The following is a 16,650-nucleotide window of genomic DNA, read 5'->3' on the forward strand; positions in this document are numbered from 1 at the left end:
GAGAGAGAAGGAAAGCTAAACAGAAAGCTTATACCATGAACAGAAAGTTACCCAGGCTTTCACAGGCTAACTGATTGGAGACGGCTCTTTCAACTGTTCGTTACAGACCTACCTTATTCACTGGCCCCAGCGCTCCATCAGAAAACAGCCTGGGGAAATGACTGAATGGGCAGTTACTGGCAGTGGAGAAAAGGGAGAGAAAGAGGGAAAGATAGAGACAGATTGAGAACTCTGAAAATAAATCAGGTATGGGGAACATTTTGAAGTTAAGCCTAAAACCTCCCCCAGGGTTCATCTCCATCTCCAGAGTTGTGTTTGGATTCATCTGCTGTATCCAGGCAAGCACTGCACGCTCAAATGGCTCCATACACAACTTTAGATCATTAAATCAGCAAAGAGTTTGTATAATGGAAATACAATGCACATGTCATACACACTGTATGAAAAAGTTTAACACTGTATGAACAACCTTTATACTACTACATTACGACAGTTTTAAAAATCACAATAAACCATAGTGCATAAGGAAACCTCACAATGCATAAAGATATATTGGAATGCACAAAGAAAATGTATAATATAAACAAACTTTTACCTTTGAACGTTCAAACTGCACTAAGAACATGTATATACTGAACGTGACAAAGCGACCATTGCAAATCCATTTGTTTTTCACGTCAAAATTAGTGCAAGCGCTTGCAGAACATTAGAAATAGAACAGGGCATCAGTTTACAGTAGGGAATTTGGTGTGTCTCCTTGCGCCGCATCCAATGTAGACCGAATCACTAATTATAAATGGGTTGTATTTGCTTTTGTTGCATCGCATCGCTCGCGTCTGCTATAGTAACGGTGTTACACTGCACAATAAACTTTTAGAGGTCTGAAAATAAACTTTACACTGCATGAAGTACTAAAAAAACTACACAGGAAGAACTTTTGTGTAACACAAAGAACCTTCACATTACATAAAGACACTATACACTGGATGCAGAACCTTTACACTGCATAAAGGAAGTTAACACAGAATAAGGAACCTTTACACAGCATGGAGACAAAATATTACACAGCATGGAGACAAAATATTACACTGCATGACATTCAGTTATTCTGCACAAAGATCTCAAACTCTCCAAAACAACCTTAACATAGCAATAATCATATTTGCATAATATGACGAACCTTCACACTCAGAGCCTATATTCCTCAAACCAGAATCCGTTTGGGCCGCTCTGCAAAAAATCTTCAGCTGATTTATGGGAAGGGCAGCAGTGCTCACCTTCAGAGTTCAGACTATATAAAGTGGATTGTCATAAAATTCAACTAGCTGTAATGAGGCCGAAATGAGATCATGATTTATTCAATATCTTGCTCTTACCTTAAAGCTGTACTTTTCAATAAATGCCATACTCTCTGAAGATTACCATTGCATAATGAAATACTAGTGTGCTTACCTCTTTAGAAGCACTGCTGTTTTGAGCTAGTTCAAGTATTTTTATACAGGTAACTGTAGCATTTCTCTAGGGTCTGAACCAAGGCTCTGTTTACCACACATGTGCTTTAATTCAGAGCTATGTACACAAGAGACAACAAGGATCCATTTTTAAACAGCAAGTATATATAAAAAAAAAACAAGACTTTTATGGCTCATTGCTCATTCCAGCACATGAGGAGGAGATCAAATGGAAACTTTAAAAGCTAAAATCTTTCATTAAAGAAACACTGTTCATGGGATCAGTTCATGAGAACAGTGTATTAAGTTGCCATAACGTCTTCATAACAGGGTAGGTCATAAGTTTCTCTGACCTGAAAAAAGACCCCCCCCCCCCCCCCCCCCTCCCAAAAAAAAACAACAACTCACGGGCTATATGAAGGACTGAGAATAACAGGGTCTTTATTAAAATATATATATACACAAAGAAGTAAAAATCTGAAATACAGCACTCAATCACCTTAACTACTATTAATAATAACAGAAAAACATGACTTGAGTCATGAGTCATATTCAGTTGAATTTTGCCCGTACAAATTGCCTTATCTGACCGTGTTTATGTCCAAACTCAATGCCTCATATTATGGTCTTATTATTATTTATAAAGATTGCAAAAAAAAAAATCGCGGCACCAATCAGAAACGTTGGGGCGGGCTTTACACGATGACGACAGCGCTGGGATTTTGAACATGATTTTGAAGCAGATTTTGTAGCCTACATTACAAAGATGGATGCTGCCGTCGAACATCACTCGTTTGAATCAGCTATCGCGTCTGTTTTAAGCGATTTGAACGTTTCCTTTTAGTTAAAAACCGAGCAAAGAACAACACTCGGAGATGTTTTTTCCGCCGCTCTGCATACGTCAATTCCTTCATCGCTCTGATTGGGTTTAGGTCTATTTGCGACGTCCGTTGGTGACGGCCCTCAGGAAATGATTTGTCTATGACGCTTTGCCAGACCATAACTCAGTTACAACTGAGAATGGTCTGGTTTTAACCAGGCTATATTGAATCGACAGATGGGGAAAAACTCGCTTCTAATAATAATAAAAAAAAACTTTAAAAAAACGCTTAGATCTCAGGAAAAAATACAATCCTTTTTAACCTTTTGGCTTTCCGTACATTCAGTTGTGCCTCTTGCTCATATTCAGTTCTGATGGAAACTGGGCAACTACGCATGATTTGTAGTATGATTGCGTATAAAGGGAACAGGAATTCCGGGGGAACAGAATCGACTGCTACACCGGTCGCATGCAGCGCTGCAGCCACGTAAACAGAGTTTGCCCTTCCCCTACTGACTTTCACTTTCGGTGCCCGAATGGAAGTGAATGAGGCTTTGCGAATTTTTTTAAAATCTAGGCCTATGTGAAATTCTGCATCCATTGTACGATTTATTTATTTATTTATTCCCCCTCGGAAGGGCAACGTGAGTCGAGAAGGGCATATGGGCAGTTACCCGGGCAACCTGAGCAACCCCCCTGTGCACGTCCCTGTTAAGGTAGCAATCAATCTTGCTGACCATTTCAAATCCATGGATATTTTATTTATATAAGGCCATCCTTAAAAATATTCTTGTTTGCCGTAACCCGACCGACCCTGTCAAATTAGGACCGACCCAATTATTATTTTTTGTTCCCTTTTAGTCCGACCGACTTGCCGGTTGTAAACTTGCATTAAGACCGACCGATTTTTTTTTTTACTCTTCAAACACCTAATACAAATGCAATAAAATAATATAAATTTATTATATTAAGTATTGTGAATATAAATTGTGTAGGCTACGTTCTTTATTTTAAATAAAAACCCGTGGCGTCATCTATTATGATTATGTTTACACCATTGGTTTACGCATGTCACACTATGGCCTGTGCGTTCGCTTCGTTTCATTCACTGTCAATGGTTCGCGCTCGGTGATGATGGCTGCGGCGCGGCTGCTTGTGAAATATGTCTGTATGAGCCTACATTTAGTCGCTCATTATTCGAAATTCTTAATGGTAAAAATGGGAATAGGAGAATAGGGAATCTATGTTAACGGGCTTTTCTCGGAGCGCGTCCAGCTCGTCACGATATGCCCACCGCGAACGCGCGTCACACAGCAACTGCAGGCTCTGACAAACAAACACACATAAGTATGGGAAGCCAAACACACCGAAAGGGGGACGAAACGGCGCGGTGTGTTACAGAGTTCGCGCTGCGCTGACTTGTAATCTGCGTGGCTCAATGGACCGAGCCGCGCGAGTCGCGACAGACTCGACAGCGCAGGGAGAAGTGTTTGCTTGCGCCAGCCAATGGTCAGCGCGGCGCGAACTAATCTCACCAGTGCCGCGCTGACCAATAAAACAGCACATCCCATACCGAAATGTACTAAATTGCACAAAAGAAAATCGACCATTTCATAATATGTCAGGACTACTTAATCGGGCTATAGTTTCCTACAATGCGCCTAGCCATTTGACCTCACTGATTTCCGTTTATAATAGCAGATGTTTATGGGTCAAATCTCACACTCTCTCCCTGCAACTTTTCGTTACCCTCCTTTCCAGACCCTAGACCAGAAAGGGGGCTTGTAACAGTATGGGTCAAATGTAAACGAATGGTGCCAAACGCGCTGTTTTATTGGTCGGCGCGGCGCTGGTGAGATTAGTCATCTTAATTTACTTGTTTCCCTCTGAAAATCCACTTTCATTGAGATCTAGTGGCTCCTTTTTTTTTTTTTTAATCTGCCTATTTTTTTCCAAATGAGTGCAGCTGGAATTAATGCAATAAATATGTTTTTTTTGACAAAGATTTCAAATTGTTTGTGGTCTATAACCTGTATCAGAATGAGGTTCGCCATGGTGCGCCCGAAGGCATGGGTTGAAGACCCAGTCAGTGACGTCACCATATGCAAATTTGTTTAAATTCATACTGACGTAATCACCATGACCAAAATTATCCTTTTTTTTTTTTTACATTGAATCTAGAAAAAAGAAATTAGACCTACCTACCGACCCTTTTTTTTTTTTTTTTGCTGTTACTGCAAACCAAAATATTTTTAAGGATGGCCTAACTTAGGGCCCTTTCACACCTACCTTGTTTGGTCCGGACTTTCGGACTTTTCAGTTTGGTCCGAATCAAAATTACAGGTGTGAAACCTACCCCAGACCATGGTCCGGACCAAACAGATGAAATTTGGTCCGACGAAAAGAGGTAGTCTCGGTCCGGATCAAACTGAACAAAGGCTTGGTTCGTTTCTAGTGTGAAAGTAAAGCATTTCTGTATGGTTTGGACTTTCAGAACTTTTACAAGAAGTTCCGGTGGTTCCCGCATAGCCGAAAAAAACAGAAGGTGGCAGGAAAAATGAGCCGTGGTAGCACATGGGGAGAGGAGGAGACAAGGTTTTTAATTGAAGTATGGTCTGATGACATAAGAACAGGGTATCCCCAGGATCCTCCAACTTAAATTCAAGGCTTTTTAAGACCTTTTTAATACCATTTCAAATGAAATTCAATGCCAACTTCGTACCCATTCCGACAGAAGTATGAGGGGAAAATGTCAAATCTGTATACATTTTAAACCCTAGAAACTAATTATGTACAAGGAGGCTACTTGAATTAAATAAAACATTTTACTTAAATTATCAGTCATATTTAATACATACGCAACAGCATTGTAGCGCGCACGTGTATGTAGGCCAGTGTTAATTTTGGCAGCCATTTTTGATTTACGAAAATGCTTATTGGTCTTAAATCACATTTGAATCATCCTGTTTTTTTATAGTTGTAGTTGACGAAAAGTCTTTGCATTTTTTTGTCAACTTTTAGTCAAACTGCAGTTACTTTACTTTTGGTAGTTATTTTATATGTAGTCTTTAGACAGAAAATGTCATAATAATTATTCTCTCTAGGCCAATTCAATTAAGCTTATGAGAAATTATTGACATTGCACTCTTTAGCAGTAGCACTTGTGCAGTTCTACATAATTTGGTTCTCCAATGTTTTAGAGTGCCGTACCCCCTGGTGCAGTCACACCTTTTCTATTAAGGGACAAGATTTGCCCCCTTTAATACATTTTTCCATTTCATTTTTTACCTTTGTAATACTTTAAAAAAAATAGCCTAATAATGCTTTAAAGGAGCTGTATGTAAGAAATTTATTTCAGTTAATCATAAAATGGCCCTGAAATGTCACTAGACATTAAGAAATCATGTACATTTCAAATACTTATATCACTGACAACAGTAGTCCGGCCAGGATATTGTCATTTAAAAAGTGAAGTTGCAGCCCTCAACTGATGTTGATGTTGTCATGTTGTGTTTTGGTCTGATGCTCCACCCTCCACCTATCAACCAATCACGAAGTCAGTAGTGTTGCGGCATCCGGGTTGCCAGCTCTGCTCTAGTTACCACAGCTGCAGCTCGTCACGTCCCTGCTGGATCCTGCAGCCGATCTGGCAACCTCGAGTCAGGGAGGAGGGGGAGGGGATACACCACTCTACAGTAATTTGACAGTGATTGCAGTACTAGTTTTGGCCACAATCTTACATACAGCTCCTTTAAATAAAACAATGTTCATTAAATTTGCAATGTTAAAAAACATTAAAATCGCCAGTAGGTGGCAGTACCTCACTATCTTTATGAGTGAGTCTTTGAGTCATTCATTCATTGAATCTCACGATTCGTTCAAAGCCACATATTTCGTTGCAAAACAGAGCAAGCCTGACAATTCTGTTTTAAATGTAGTACATCACTTAATGTTACCCTTTTTTCTTTTCTTTTTTACTGTTGTATGAAATCAATGTCACGTTTGAAATCGTGTGGGTATTCGGGAAACATTGCATTCTTGCTCTTATGAACACTGGTGGATATCAGCCTGCATTTTGATCGCAGATTTAGTCGCACAAACACCGCAAGCGGCTCGTGACAGAACACAGACCGGCTGAATGACACTTGAATTTCAGTAGAAAATCTTAAATAAAGATCGCTGAACTCCAGCTTGTCTGTGTTTTCAGATCATCCGCGCTTCTCCAGCAGTGTAGAGAGAACGTGCGCGCATGGTTGCCAGATACTATTGAAAAGACCGGGTAGAAAATATGTTCTTTTAACACAGTGTTTCTCAACCTCTCCTGCAGGGACCCCCTGACAGGCCATGTTTCTGTTTTAACCCTGAAATGGCACACCTGATTCAAGTCATTAAAGGCTTAATGAGTAGTTGACTAATTGATTAATTGAACTATTCCTACTCTAATTACTCATTAAGCCTTTAATTACTTGAATCAGGTGTGCCATTTCAGAGTTAAAACAAAAACATGGCCTGTCAGGGGGTCCCTGCAGGAGAGGTTGAGAACCACTGTTTTAACAGAAAAACTCTTATTTGGGGTTTAAATTCTGTCATTTGTGGCCACAGCGGATTAAACTAGGCTATCTTGTTCTGTACCTCACTTGCCTAGTTACCATAGTAACGGTGCGCACGCTATCGCTTTTTCTGCTATGACGTGGAGCGCGAGGTGCACTCAACACTGCATACATTTTGAATTAGCCTACATTAGTAACAGTTAATTTTGTTACGGTATGAACTTAATCCTAGCAAAGGCAAAAAAATATATAAGAGCTTTGTAACGAAATCCAAGACTTTGTATACTAAATTCAAGGCTTTTAAGGCCTTAATTTGAGATGATCAAATTCAAGACTTTTTCCCTGAAGTACCCTGAAGAAGTCAACTTGCAGTCTTCTCCTCCTTTCCTGCCGGCGACGATAAAATGTTCACACGACGAGGACGTTCATTTGGCGAATTTGCACTAGCCTTGTGTATAGTTGGTGCTGCAGGTAATTATGCCATAAAAATAACAATATAGTTGCAACGATATGCGTCTGTTCATTCATGTTGTCAAAGTTACCCGCCGAATTGACAACACGCTGACGTCAGCCGCACGTCCATTTACAAAACCAATCAATGTCAAGATGCAGCACACATAGATGATGACGATAGGACGCAAGTATGTCAAGTAAAGTTCTTTAGTGTGCTCGCATAATTGCAGTGTGAAACCAAACCAAAACTTTCTGAAAGTATAAAATGTATCAAAACGTGAACTTTGGTTCGGACCTTGGTGCGGACTTTCAGGTGTGAAAACGCCCTTAATTTCTACATCTGCCTCTATTTGCTTTGGGATTTTGTGGCTTTAGAGGATAAATGCATTGATCCACAACTGCACATTGAATTATTTGTCTAGTATATCTTTGCTTTGAGTTATGGGTTTAGGAGCATGGACACATTTGTTTGCATTTTGTTTTGTGGTTTAACTAGACTGTGGGTCTGAGATAACAAATTCCAGTGTCAGATCGCCACTCATTAGAACAAACAAAATGAAGACTCCTCCTTGACCAATGGAGATGCAGAATCATTCCTGTCGCAAGTCATTTCATAAAGTGGTGGGGACAAAAGCGGCCATGGAAAAATATAGTGACGGAAATATGGTAAATGACATCTATGGATTGAGTTCATTGTTAAAAGGCAAACTTGAAGTCATGGACCTGCCCAGATTTTTACTCACTACATTACACAACATTTTTGTTGAAGGTTTAAGAGTGAAAGGTGTAGTTGAGATGAAACTCACCAGAAATGATTGGGCTCTGCCATTGAAAGGCATGGGCTCTGTGAAGAACTCCGTGTCCTGCACAAGCCTCCCGTGACCCCCATATTGCAGCTCGTCCGAGTTCAATTTGATCTTATATCTGATACGAAACATGATCAAGGAACTGTAAGGAGATGCTCTTTGGTCTTGCGACATTTATCTCTCTCTTATTCTTTCCCTCCGTCTCGTCAAGAGTAGCTCAGGGACAGATGGTTGGTCGGATAATGATAAAGGCATGAGATGTGATGGATGGCTGTTCTGTTGAGTAACAGCTCAAGAAGAGAGGGAAGCCACCAGACAAATGACACACAAGACATGGATCTCTATCTACATCTCTGAGGTGAGACACATGCACATTTGCTGTCGTGAGAGACCTCTAATCAATGAGACAATGCATAGAGAAAACAGAAGAATACACTGCATAATACAGAATTATACAATTATAATAAAAATAGAAAACCAGCTTACTAGAATGATTTCTGAAGGATTATGTGACACTGAATACTGAAGAAAATTCAGCTTTGCCAAAGGAATAAATTACATTTGAAAATATATTCAAACAGAAAACAGCTATTTTAAACGGTATAATATTCACAATATTACTTTTTACAGTATTTTTGATATCAATCATAAAATAAAACATATATGCGTGTATTTAAAAAAAGAAATAAAGCAACTTACTTTGCATATTTGTTACATTTATGACAATTAACGCTACACAAATGATACCAGAAGTATATTGGAAGTGTTATGCAGCAATTTTGATGATAAATACCAGCTAGGTTTTTATTTGTGACCTTGTAATCGTCAGTGTCCCAATGTTTAGTGGATCAAGGACCCTGCTAGTGCCTGAATTCATGTATACCACGCACTGATTTATGATGTCAGAGGGAATTGGCATGGAGAGTTGAAGCAGTAAGTATACGTTATGTGTCACAAGGACATTTATAATTATAATGGCTAATCCATCTGAGTCTTTAGTCAAGGGTTTGTGTCTAAGGAACATATCTCACCCTTCTCTTCCCATGGAGAACCCCAGGCAATCCTCTACGCCCCCCCAATAGCTAACGCAATCATTAGCTACGACATAATTTACCCCCTACTGGAGCCGTGTTAGTGTGCATGTGTGTGTGTTCACAGTCAGACCAGTGAACAGGCTCCACACGGTGAAGAGAGAAGCCGGGGACACCACTCACTCGTCTAAACTATTGCATTATGGGAAGAGAAAAACTAATTAAAATACTACAGGTTAGTGCATTCTTATTATCAAACATCCCAGATGTAAATCACATAAAGTGCAGTTAAGATACAGCATCGTGCAAATTAATTAACACTTCAGATAAGCGCAAACTATGAACTTTTGGAGAGAACAAATTTCAGCTAAACATGTGTGCTGAAAATGAATGCATAGATCTGAACAGAAAAGTCCTGAAGGGCAAAGTGGCAAAAATTAAGTGCCTTTTCTTACATTAATGTTATATATTTTATGCGGGTCTAACATTATAACAAAACAGAAAATATTTTCTTTTTTGCATAATTTCTGCATATATTTTCAATGCCTGGAAGGGCAACTCATAAAACACATTTGTACATTTTATTGGCATACTGTGTCAATTTTTTTTCTTTTGGTCATAAGAATCCCTGAAGGTCAGAGTCAAAATAAGTAAAATAAATAAAATAAAAATAATTGGCAGATGCTAAATGTATAACAATTAGCATGAATAAATGAATCATTTGAATCATGAGTCATTTGCTACTGAAAAATTCTTTCTGACATTTGACCGCTGCTGAAGAGGTGAAACATCTACAAACTATGGAATATAACTCCCGTTATGCAACACAGTTTTAAGATGACTAAATGAATATATGTGCCTTCGCAGACTTACAATACATTAACCGCTTTTAAATCAGCGGTTCTCGACTGGTGAGTTTTATGGCGACGCTCGTAAAAGCTGCCAGCTGCTGGAGAGATTAGAGGAAGTCAAACACGTTTTTTTTAATTGTGAGCTGGATAAGAAGGGCAGGTGGCAAACTTATTCTAATTAAACCAGGCAATCTCTACTTTCAAAAATTATGGATCTGATCCAGACCCGACTTTCTCACTCCCAAGAGGTTAATTCCACTCCTTCAACAATCACACAAACAAAAACCTCACGGAGGAGGAGGGGGGGAAAAAGCATCAGGTTCAGGAATTGGCAAAGCACATCATTTTGGAGAGAGATTATATCCGCCGACTTGGCGTGATAGTTTTAAAATCGGCAATAAAAACGCTACGGCTCTGTGTAAAATTGGGGATTTGAGAGGGATTGTGGTTGAATCTAGTAAACAGACCACAGTGCCGTGTGCGCGAGCAGAACCTCACCCCTCCCAAGCAACCCCGCTGCTTGATTTTCAGAGAATTTCTGCATCTTTGGGGAGGTTGGAGGCAAAGCAATCTCTTTGTTCCTGCATGCTGTCATGTATTTCCAAAGCCTCTCCTCCTCGATCTGCTTTTCCTCTTTCCTACTTTCCCCTCGGTTGTTTGGAAAGGGGCTGATTTCTCTTTGAGCTACACCCCACTAGCTCCGAACGGAGGACGATATTTTCCACCAGGCTCCTCCACTTTTCTACGGAAGGATTGAGCGACTCTTGGGGAAGGAATCGGGGGTCCACACCACAGGAAGCACTCTGGTGAATCAACACAGCCGTGGGCCATTCACCTAAACTCCTTGAACTGTAGAAAATCTAATATCCTAAATCTAAAATCTATACCCACATGACCTTCTCTCGCTCTCTCTCTTTATCTGTTTGAAAGTTTTCTCCACCTCGACCGACTCTCTCATTTCAAACACAGCTTATCATTTCTCTCTCTAGCCAATTCACCCTTTTTTAAAGCTCCTAAATGTATTTTTTCCTATACTTTAATTCTGCCCTTAAATCACTGTTCAGACAATAACAACAGCCCTGGAAGCTCTTGTTTCATAAGATTCATGTCTGCTATCATCTCAGTGTAGATAAACTATTTAGTTACTTTCATTCTAGGACTATGCAAATTGTCTCTGTACCAACCCTGGGTTCACTGTGTGAATAAGATTAATGTTTGAATCTTATGATAGCTTCTAAAGCTTTAATCAATCACCATTAAATCAACATTAGACAATCAAATCAATTTCTCCCATTTGTTTTGAGTCCAATTGTTTGTTTGTTTTTATCAAAGGCTATATGTTTAGAATGGTATACTAGTGCACTGCTACACACAGTGTACTGATTACTATTTGTTATACTTGTGAATGTGAATGATGATTCAAACTACTGTATATTACAGAGCCCCTAAGGGGGCATGGTGATGGGAAAAAATGAAATGGGAGGAAAAATTTGATTTCAATGCTTTTGCGTTCTCTCGCAAAAGTATTGCGTTCCCCAAAGGAACTTTTCATTTGCTTGGAAAACATTTGCGTTCTAGTAAAAGTTTTGCATTGAGCATTGAGATGAATGTGTTTTTTTTTTTTTGTTTACCATCATTTCCATTTTGGGGCTCCGTATTACATTGCTGTCACATGACCATTTAAAACTTTTTTTTTAAATAAATGGTTACCTTGATGTTTAACTCATTGACCCACAATTGAAAATTGCAATTTTTCACCAAATATGGGCAAAAAGCATATAACAACAGTACACACTCTAAAATGTCTCATAGCAACCCGTTTGCCAGGACAGTATTTATATATACTGTATATATATTTATATTCATATATTTATTTGAATCACCCAGCATGCCAGTCACACAACATGGTCACTGCCTATACTGACTAAAATCTTTCCAAATATTGTAAATAAGTATTCCACATAAGTATTTTACAGTTCTCAGCATATTAAGGGATAGAAAATTCATTCCAGCAATATACATAAACTGCTCTGGAATTAAATTATCCAAAATTCAGCCTCATAGCTTGCTGGGAAAGTCTCTCCAGGAATTGAAAACCTGCTTGCATACTGAATTATAACACTTTTCTATAACACTTTTCCCCAAATAAAATATGAATACATAGCAATATTATTTTATAACTAATGACTTCCTGGAAAAAAAAAACAATGCCAATGCTTGGGTCTCACAGCCAGGGTTTAATTTTGTGTAAATATATCTTAACTTTATACTAATGAGTCAATAATGAGATGTAATAAGAGTAGCGTCCTGTGGTGGTGTGTGATTTCAAACACAGCCAGAGAATAAGATTGAGCCCAAGGCCATAAAAAGACTACAGCATGTATTTGTCAAAGAATTAATGCTTTTGTTTCAGTCAGTGCAGTGGTCATGCGTGCCCTACGAATATGTAACATTACATCTGTAGCCTTTTACCTCAACTTTGTGCATTAGTCTTCATGAATAATGCAGAGAAAAGTTTCCCAAGGACTAAATCCTGCCATCGTGGATATACAGCTCTCTGAGTTGAAGACGGTGCTTTCTCTCAGCACCCCAACTGATCTAAAGATAACTTGCCCCCGGACACGTTTTAACTGGGGAACCCTTAAGTCTGCTGTAGACCTGACTGCACTCTCTAGACTCTCTGTAGGGATAGAGTCCGGATGACTTATTTCCTTTTATGCTTCTCTGAGTGTGGTTGGACTTTGTAAATGCGACTTACTGTGCATGTAAACCCAACAGAAGAAAAACTGCAAAAAGTTATTATCCATAATATTAAAATAAAATAATAAGAAATACGCATGTGACCCATGCAGTCAAAATGCGTCGGAATGCGCACGGGCTAATTACGAGCTACAGGCAGTTTGCAGCATTCCAACTTTGTGAATATTCACAGCGAATTCTCGATGGCATGAGTCTGAACCAATGAAATGTGATTTTCAAATGTTGATGTAAACAAAGCGATCTTACTTGCGCTGACTGACATATCCGATGCGTGTGCACAAAGACAGCGCGCGGTCCCGATATACACATATACACAGAATTATAGTATTTCAAAATATCTGTCTTCATGAGTATTCACGCAAACATGATCTGTTATGTCTTAAACTTATTTGGTTAACCTTTGGAGAAAAACATTTGAAGTGTAACATTATATTAGATCCGTGCGGTACAGTAGTCTACGGTCTCATTAATGTTAATCAAACAATTGTGGTATTATGGGGGGAAAAAAGTGGAATAAATATTTTTCCTATAGATATTTGGGTTTGAATTGGTGTGTGCCAAATTTTGTTTTATTACCAGGGATTTTAAGGTATGGTTGCTAGGTGATTTTGTTTTGGAACCTTCAAAAAACTTTAACTCAATTTTTCTCAAAATTGACTTTGCTGACTCTATACATTTCAAACAGGTGTAGTTCAGTATATTCTGTCTGATTCCAACAATTCATAGATCATTTTGAAGATTTTTAATAGAGATTGTGAAAATACCAATAAATCATTTATGAAAATTTGTTCATTGTGACTCCTTTTGCCAGCATGGGTCATATTTAAATAATAACTTTCTTCATTAAATCTGTCCTACGGGAAAATCCCCATCCGCATAAACCCTGTTTTGTGACTGTCCCTACCAGTCCAGCAGAAAGCGTAGCTGTGATCACCTATCAGAAGCTGGCTTGAGCCAGCCACGTTCTTATTGACCTGCACTTCATGGCCCTGGAGACCGGAAGGATCGATATTCTCCTACGAGGAAAAATGATTGATCGTCCTCCAAGACCTCGTCCCTGCCTTCCCCAAAACAAAACACTCCAGCAGAGAAGAAATCTGGCATAATGATCAGGTTTAAGCGATTAGCAACGGCTCCAGCCGATCAGCAGCACAGCTATGGGAACGAGGGGCAGCAGATAGAAAGCAATATCAGGTGTGTATGTCACTGTATTACGCATGAGATATAATGGGGATGTGACTCACAGCATATTAAAGACCGATCAAGCTGCTGTCCTGGTGGGATTCACACTTCAACATCTACTGTATCAGCGCTGAGAGTCAGAGGCACAGGACAGGCCGTTGAGAGAAAGAGAATGGTAAACATCTACTGGTAGGTCAAAAAAAGCACAACGCCACTTGAATATCAATGCCATTTTAAACTCTACATTTAGGCTTATGGCTTCTGGGTTGGAACGGATGAAATGATTTTTTCTCACAAAGCCCACGTGGAGTCTGGTTAAAGGCGATGTTTTAATGAGAAGAATACACGAGCAAATACAAAACGATTAGGTGTTCGGGGAGGCGCACATGGGCCATATTTACCGTTCTTTCCGCCGGTCGTGCACTTCTAACACCCTCGTCTCTCATCTTCAAAGCCCGACGGCTGGTGGCATGGAAAGAGGGCTCCCCCCTCATGTGCAAGACACAGAAAGGGCAGCGGCAGGGGCTGGAGGAAGCCTAAGTGGCCCTGGCTAAAGGGTGTCTTTATTCCCCGCCAAGCGGGCTCGCTGCCTGGGCCATGATTAAATAGAGGCCCTGGTGGGAGGCCTTCAGCTGGTGGAGCTCATCTCCGGCTGCTCCCCGCAGGCCTTGTTCTCTGAAGAGGAGACCAGGGGGTATGAGCGGAGCTGTTGGGTGGGTGAGGGCCTCTGCTCTGGGTTTGCTGTAATGAAGGGCTGGTCGCTCGAGTCTGGAACTGCTGGAGAGTGCATAAGTGAAATGGTTCAAACTTGCCATTCAGCACGTGTTTCTCTGTGCCTTGAAGAGGTGTTTATTACTTGACAGTGGGGGCATTTATAATTGAGCTTGAAAGCGAGGGCAAGGTTGAGTTTGCAGAGATGACAAAGCCCTTATTCAGTATTTTTGTCAGTATCTTAACCAGTACTTTTGTCTTCAGATATATATTATATCTATTTTTTTCTAATGTTTTTTAAAGAATTCTCATACTCACCAAGGCTGCATTTATTTGATAAAAAATTAAATAAATAAATAAATAAATAAATAAAAACAGTAAAACTGTAAAACATTATCAAAATTTAAAATAACGGTTTTCTATTTCAATATCTTTTAAAATGTAATTTATTCCTGTGATGGCAAAACCGCAGTCACCGCAGTCTACAGTGTCATATGATCCTTCAGAAATCATTATAATATGCTTGGCTACTAGGCATTACCATTGTTAAAAACTGCTTAGTGGTTTTTGAATGGTTGTGTCTGTGTGTGTGTAATGTGTATACAGACAAAAATACTGATCATGTTATCACGTACAGTGAACCTGGAGAGAAACAACTTGTTCAACTGATACAATTCCAAACTTTTCCATTTTGTAAGAAAAAGTCTAGTATTTCATGATGAATAAAACCGTAAAAGGGTATTGTCATTTTCAAACGATCTCACTTGGCAACAAGCAACAATATTCTCTTCGTATCAGCTCCAAACTCGAAATGCACACGTAATGTTTGTCTTTTTACTTATTTATCAAAACGTTGCCTGGCAAAGTGTGCCTCCTAAGCAATTGTTGACTATCACAGACGAGTAGTATCCCTCTCCGCTTCCCTTGACTGCGAAAAGATTCAGACTATGCGCAAAAACACATTGAATGAAGTGGAAAGAGGTGCAGGGAAAGGTCTGGAGATATACTCCCACAGCGCATTATCGATCACATTCTCTTTCCCTGAAGCATCGAGACTGCAGAAAACCCCTTGCAGAAACTCAAGCCTCCCCCAACATAGAGTTCTGTTCTTGGGGGCAAAATAAATAGATCCCACCCCATCAGAGGCAGACTGCCGTGGTCTGTTTGCCAGCACAATTTGCTGTTTTATTGATCTGATGTATAGGTGCATCCATTCCGATGGGCTCACAAACAAGACTCTGATGTTTCCAGCGACTCACGCTCAAGCACAGACTCATGACAAGAAGAAATTAGAGCCTTGAAAATAAATGAAGACTAGAATTACGACCGATTTATGCAGCAAATTGGGGCCCTAAAGTCTGAGTACAAGTAAAAATGTGTTTATTTTACATTTTCATTATATTTTATATTGTCAGCACAACAATTTGAGTGAAAACCTGTTATTATTTTAATAATAATATAATGATTAAAGCAAAAAAGGGACAAAACAAATACTAAGCCAAATACTATTTAAAGGGATAGTTCACTTTGAAATGAATTTTTGGTATGTTTTAGCTTACCTCAAGGGGATCCAAGATGTAAGTGTCTTTGTTTCTGCAGTAGTTTCAATTTTGATATTTTTAGGTCAAACCGTTCTTGTCTGTCAGTCATATAATGCAGGTCTATGGTCACTTCCTCATAGAGTATGCACAGAGAAGTCCAAATAAACATGATTTAATGACACGTAAATGTAAGTACACATTGATTGCCTAAGACACGAAACGAGCGGTTTGTGTGAGAAAACGAACAGTATTTATATCGTTTTTACCTCTAGTAAACACAGCCACGTCCAAGTGATCTGAGGGCGCGGGCGCTTCTGTCTTTTCCGGCAAGCACCGGAAAGCGCCGGAAGTGATCTCTCGCGCGTGTACGTCACTCATACAATTTTTTTTTTTTTGTTTTTGTTTTTTTTTTATGACGGTTTAAACATCCCAGTAAAAGCGCAAATTAGTACCATTTTAATTAGCCGTCTTACCTACAATCTCTGTTCTGTGTA

General features: G+C 39.4%; 1 protein-coding gene across 1 annotated transcript in view; it reads right to left on the reverse strand.

Annotated features, from left to right (window-relative positions):
• Positions 1-16,650, reverse strand: part of gbe1a (glucan (1,4-alpha-), branching enzyme 1a) — a 159,923-nt gene that overhangs the window by 14,010 nt on the left and 129,263 nt on the right. Inside the window, exon 15 of the mRNA XM_056247605.1 lies at positions 8,081-8,198. Within this exon, the coding sequence (XP_056103580.1) occupies positions 8,081-8,198 (118 nt within the window). The remainder of the gene's footprint in view (positions 1-8,080; positions 8,199-16,650) is intronic.

Source organism: Rhinichthys klamathensis, unplaced genomic scaffold (genome assembly GCF_029890125.1).
Source record: "Rhinichthys klamathensis goyatoka isolate OS25496 unplaced genomic scaffold, OSU_Roscu_1.1 h1tg000050l_1, whole genome shotgun sequence".
In the NCBI taxonomy this organism is placed as follows: Eukaryota; Metazoa; Chordata; class Actinopteri; order Cypriniformes; family Leuciscidae; genus Rhinichthys; species Rhinichthys klamathensis.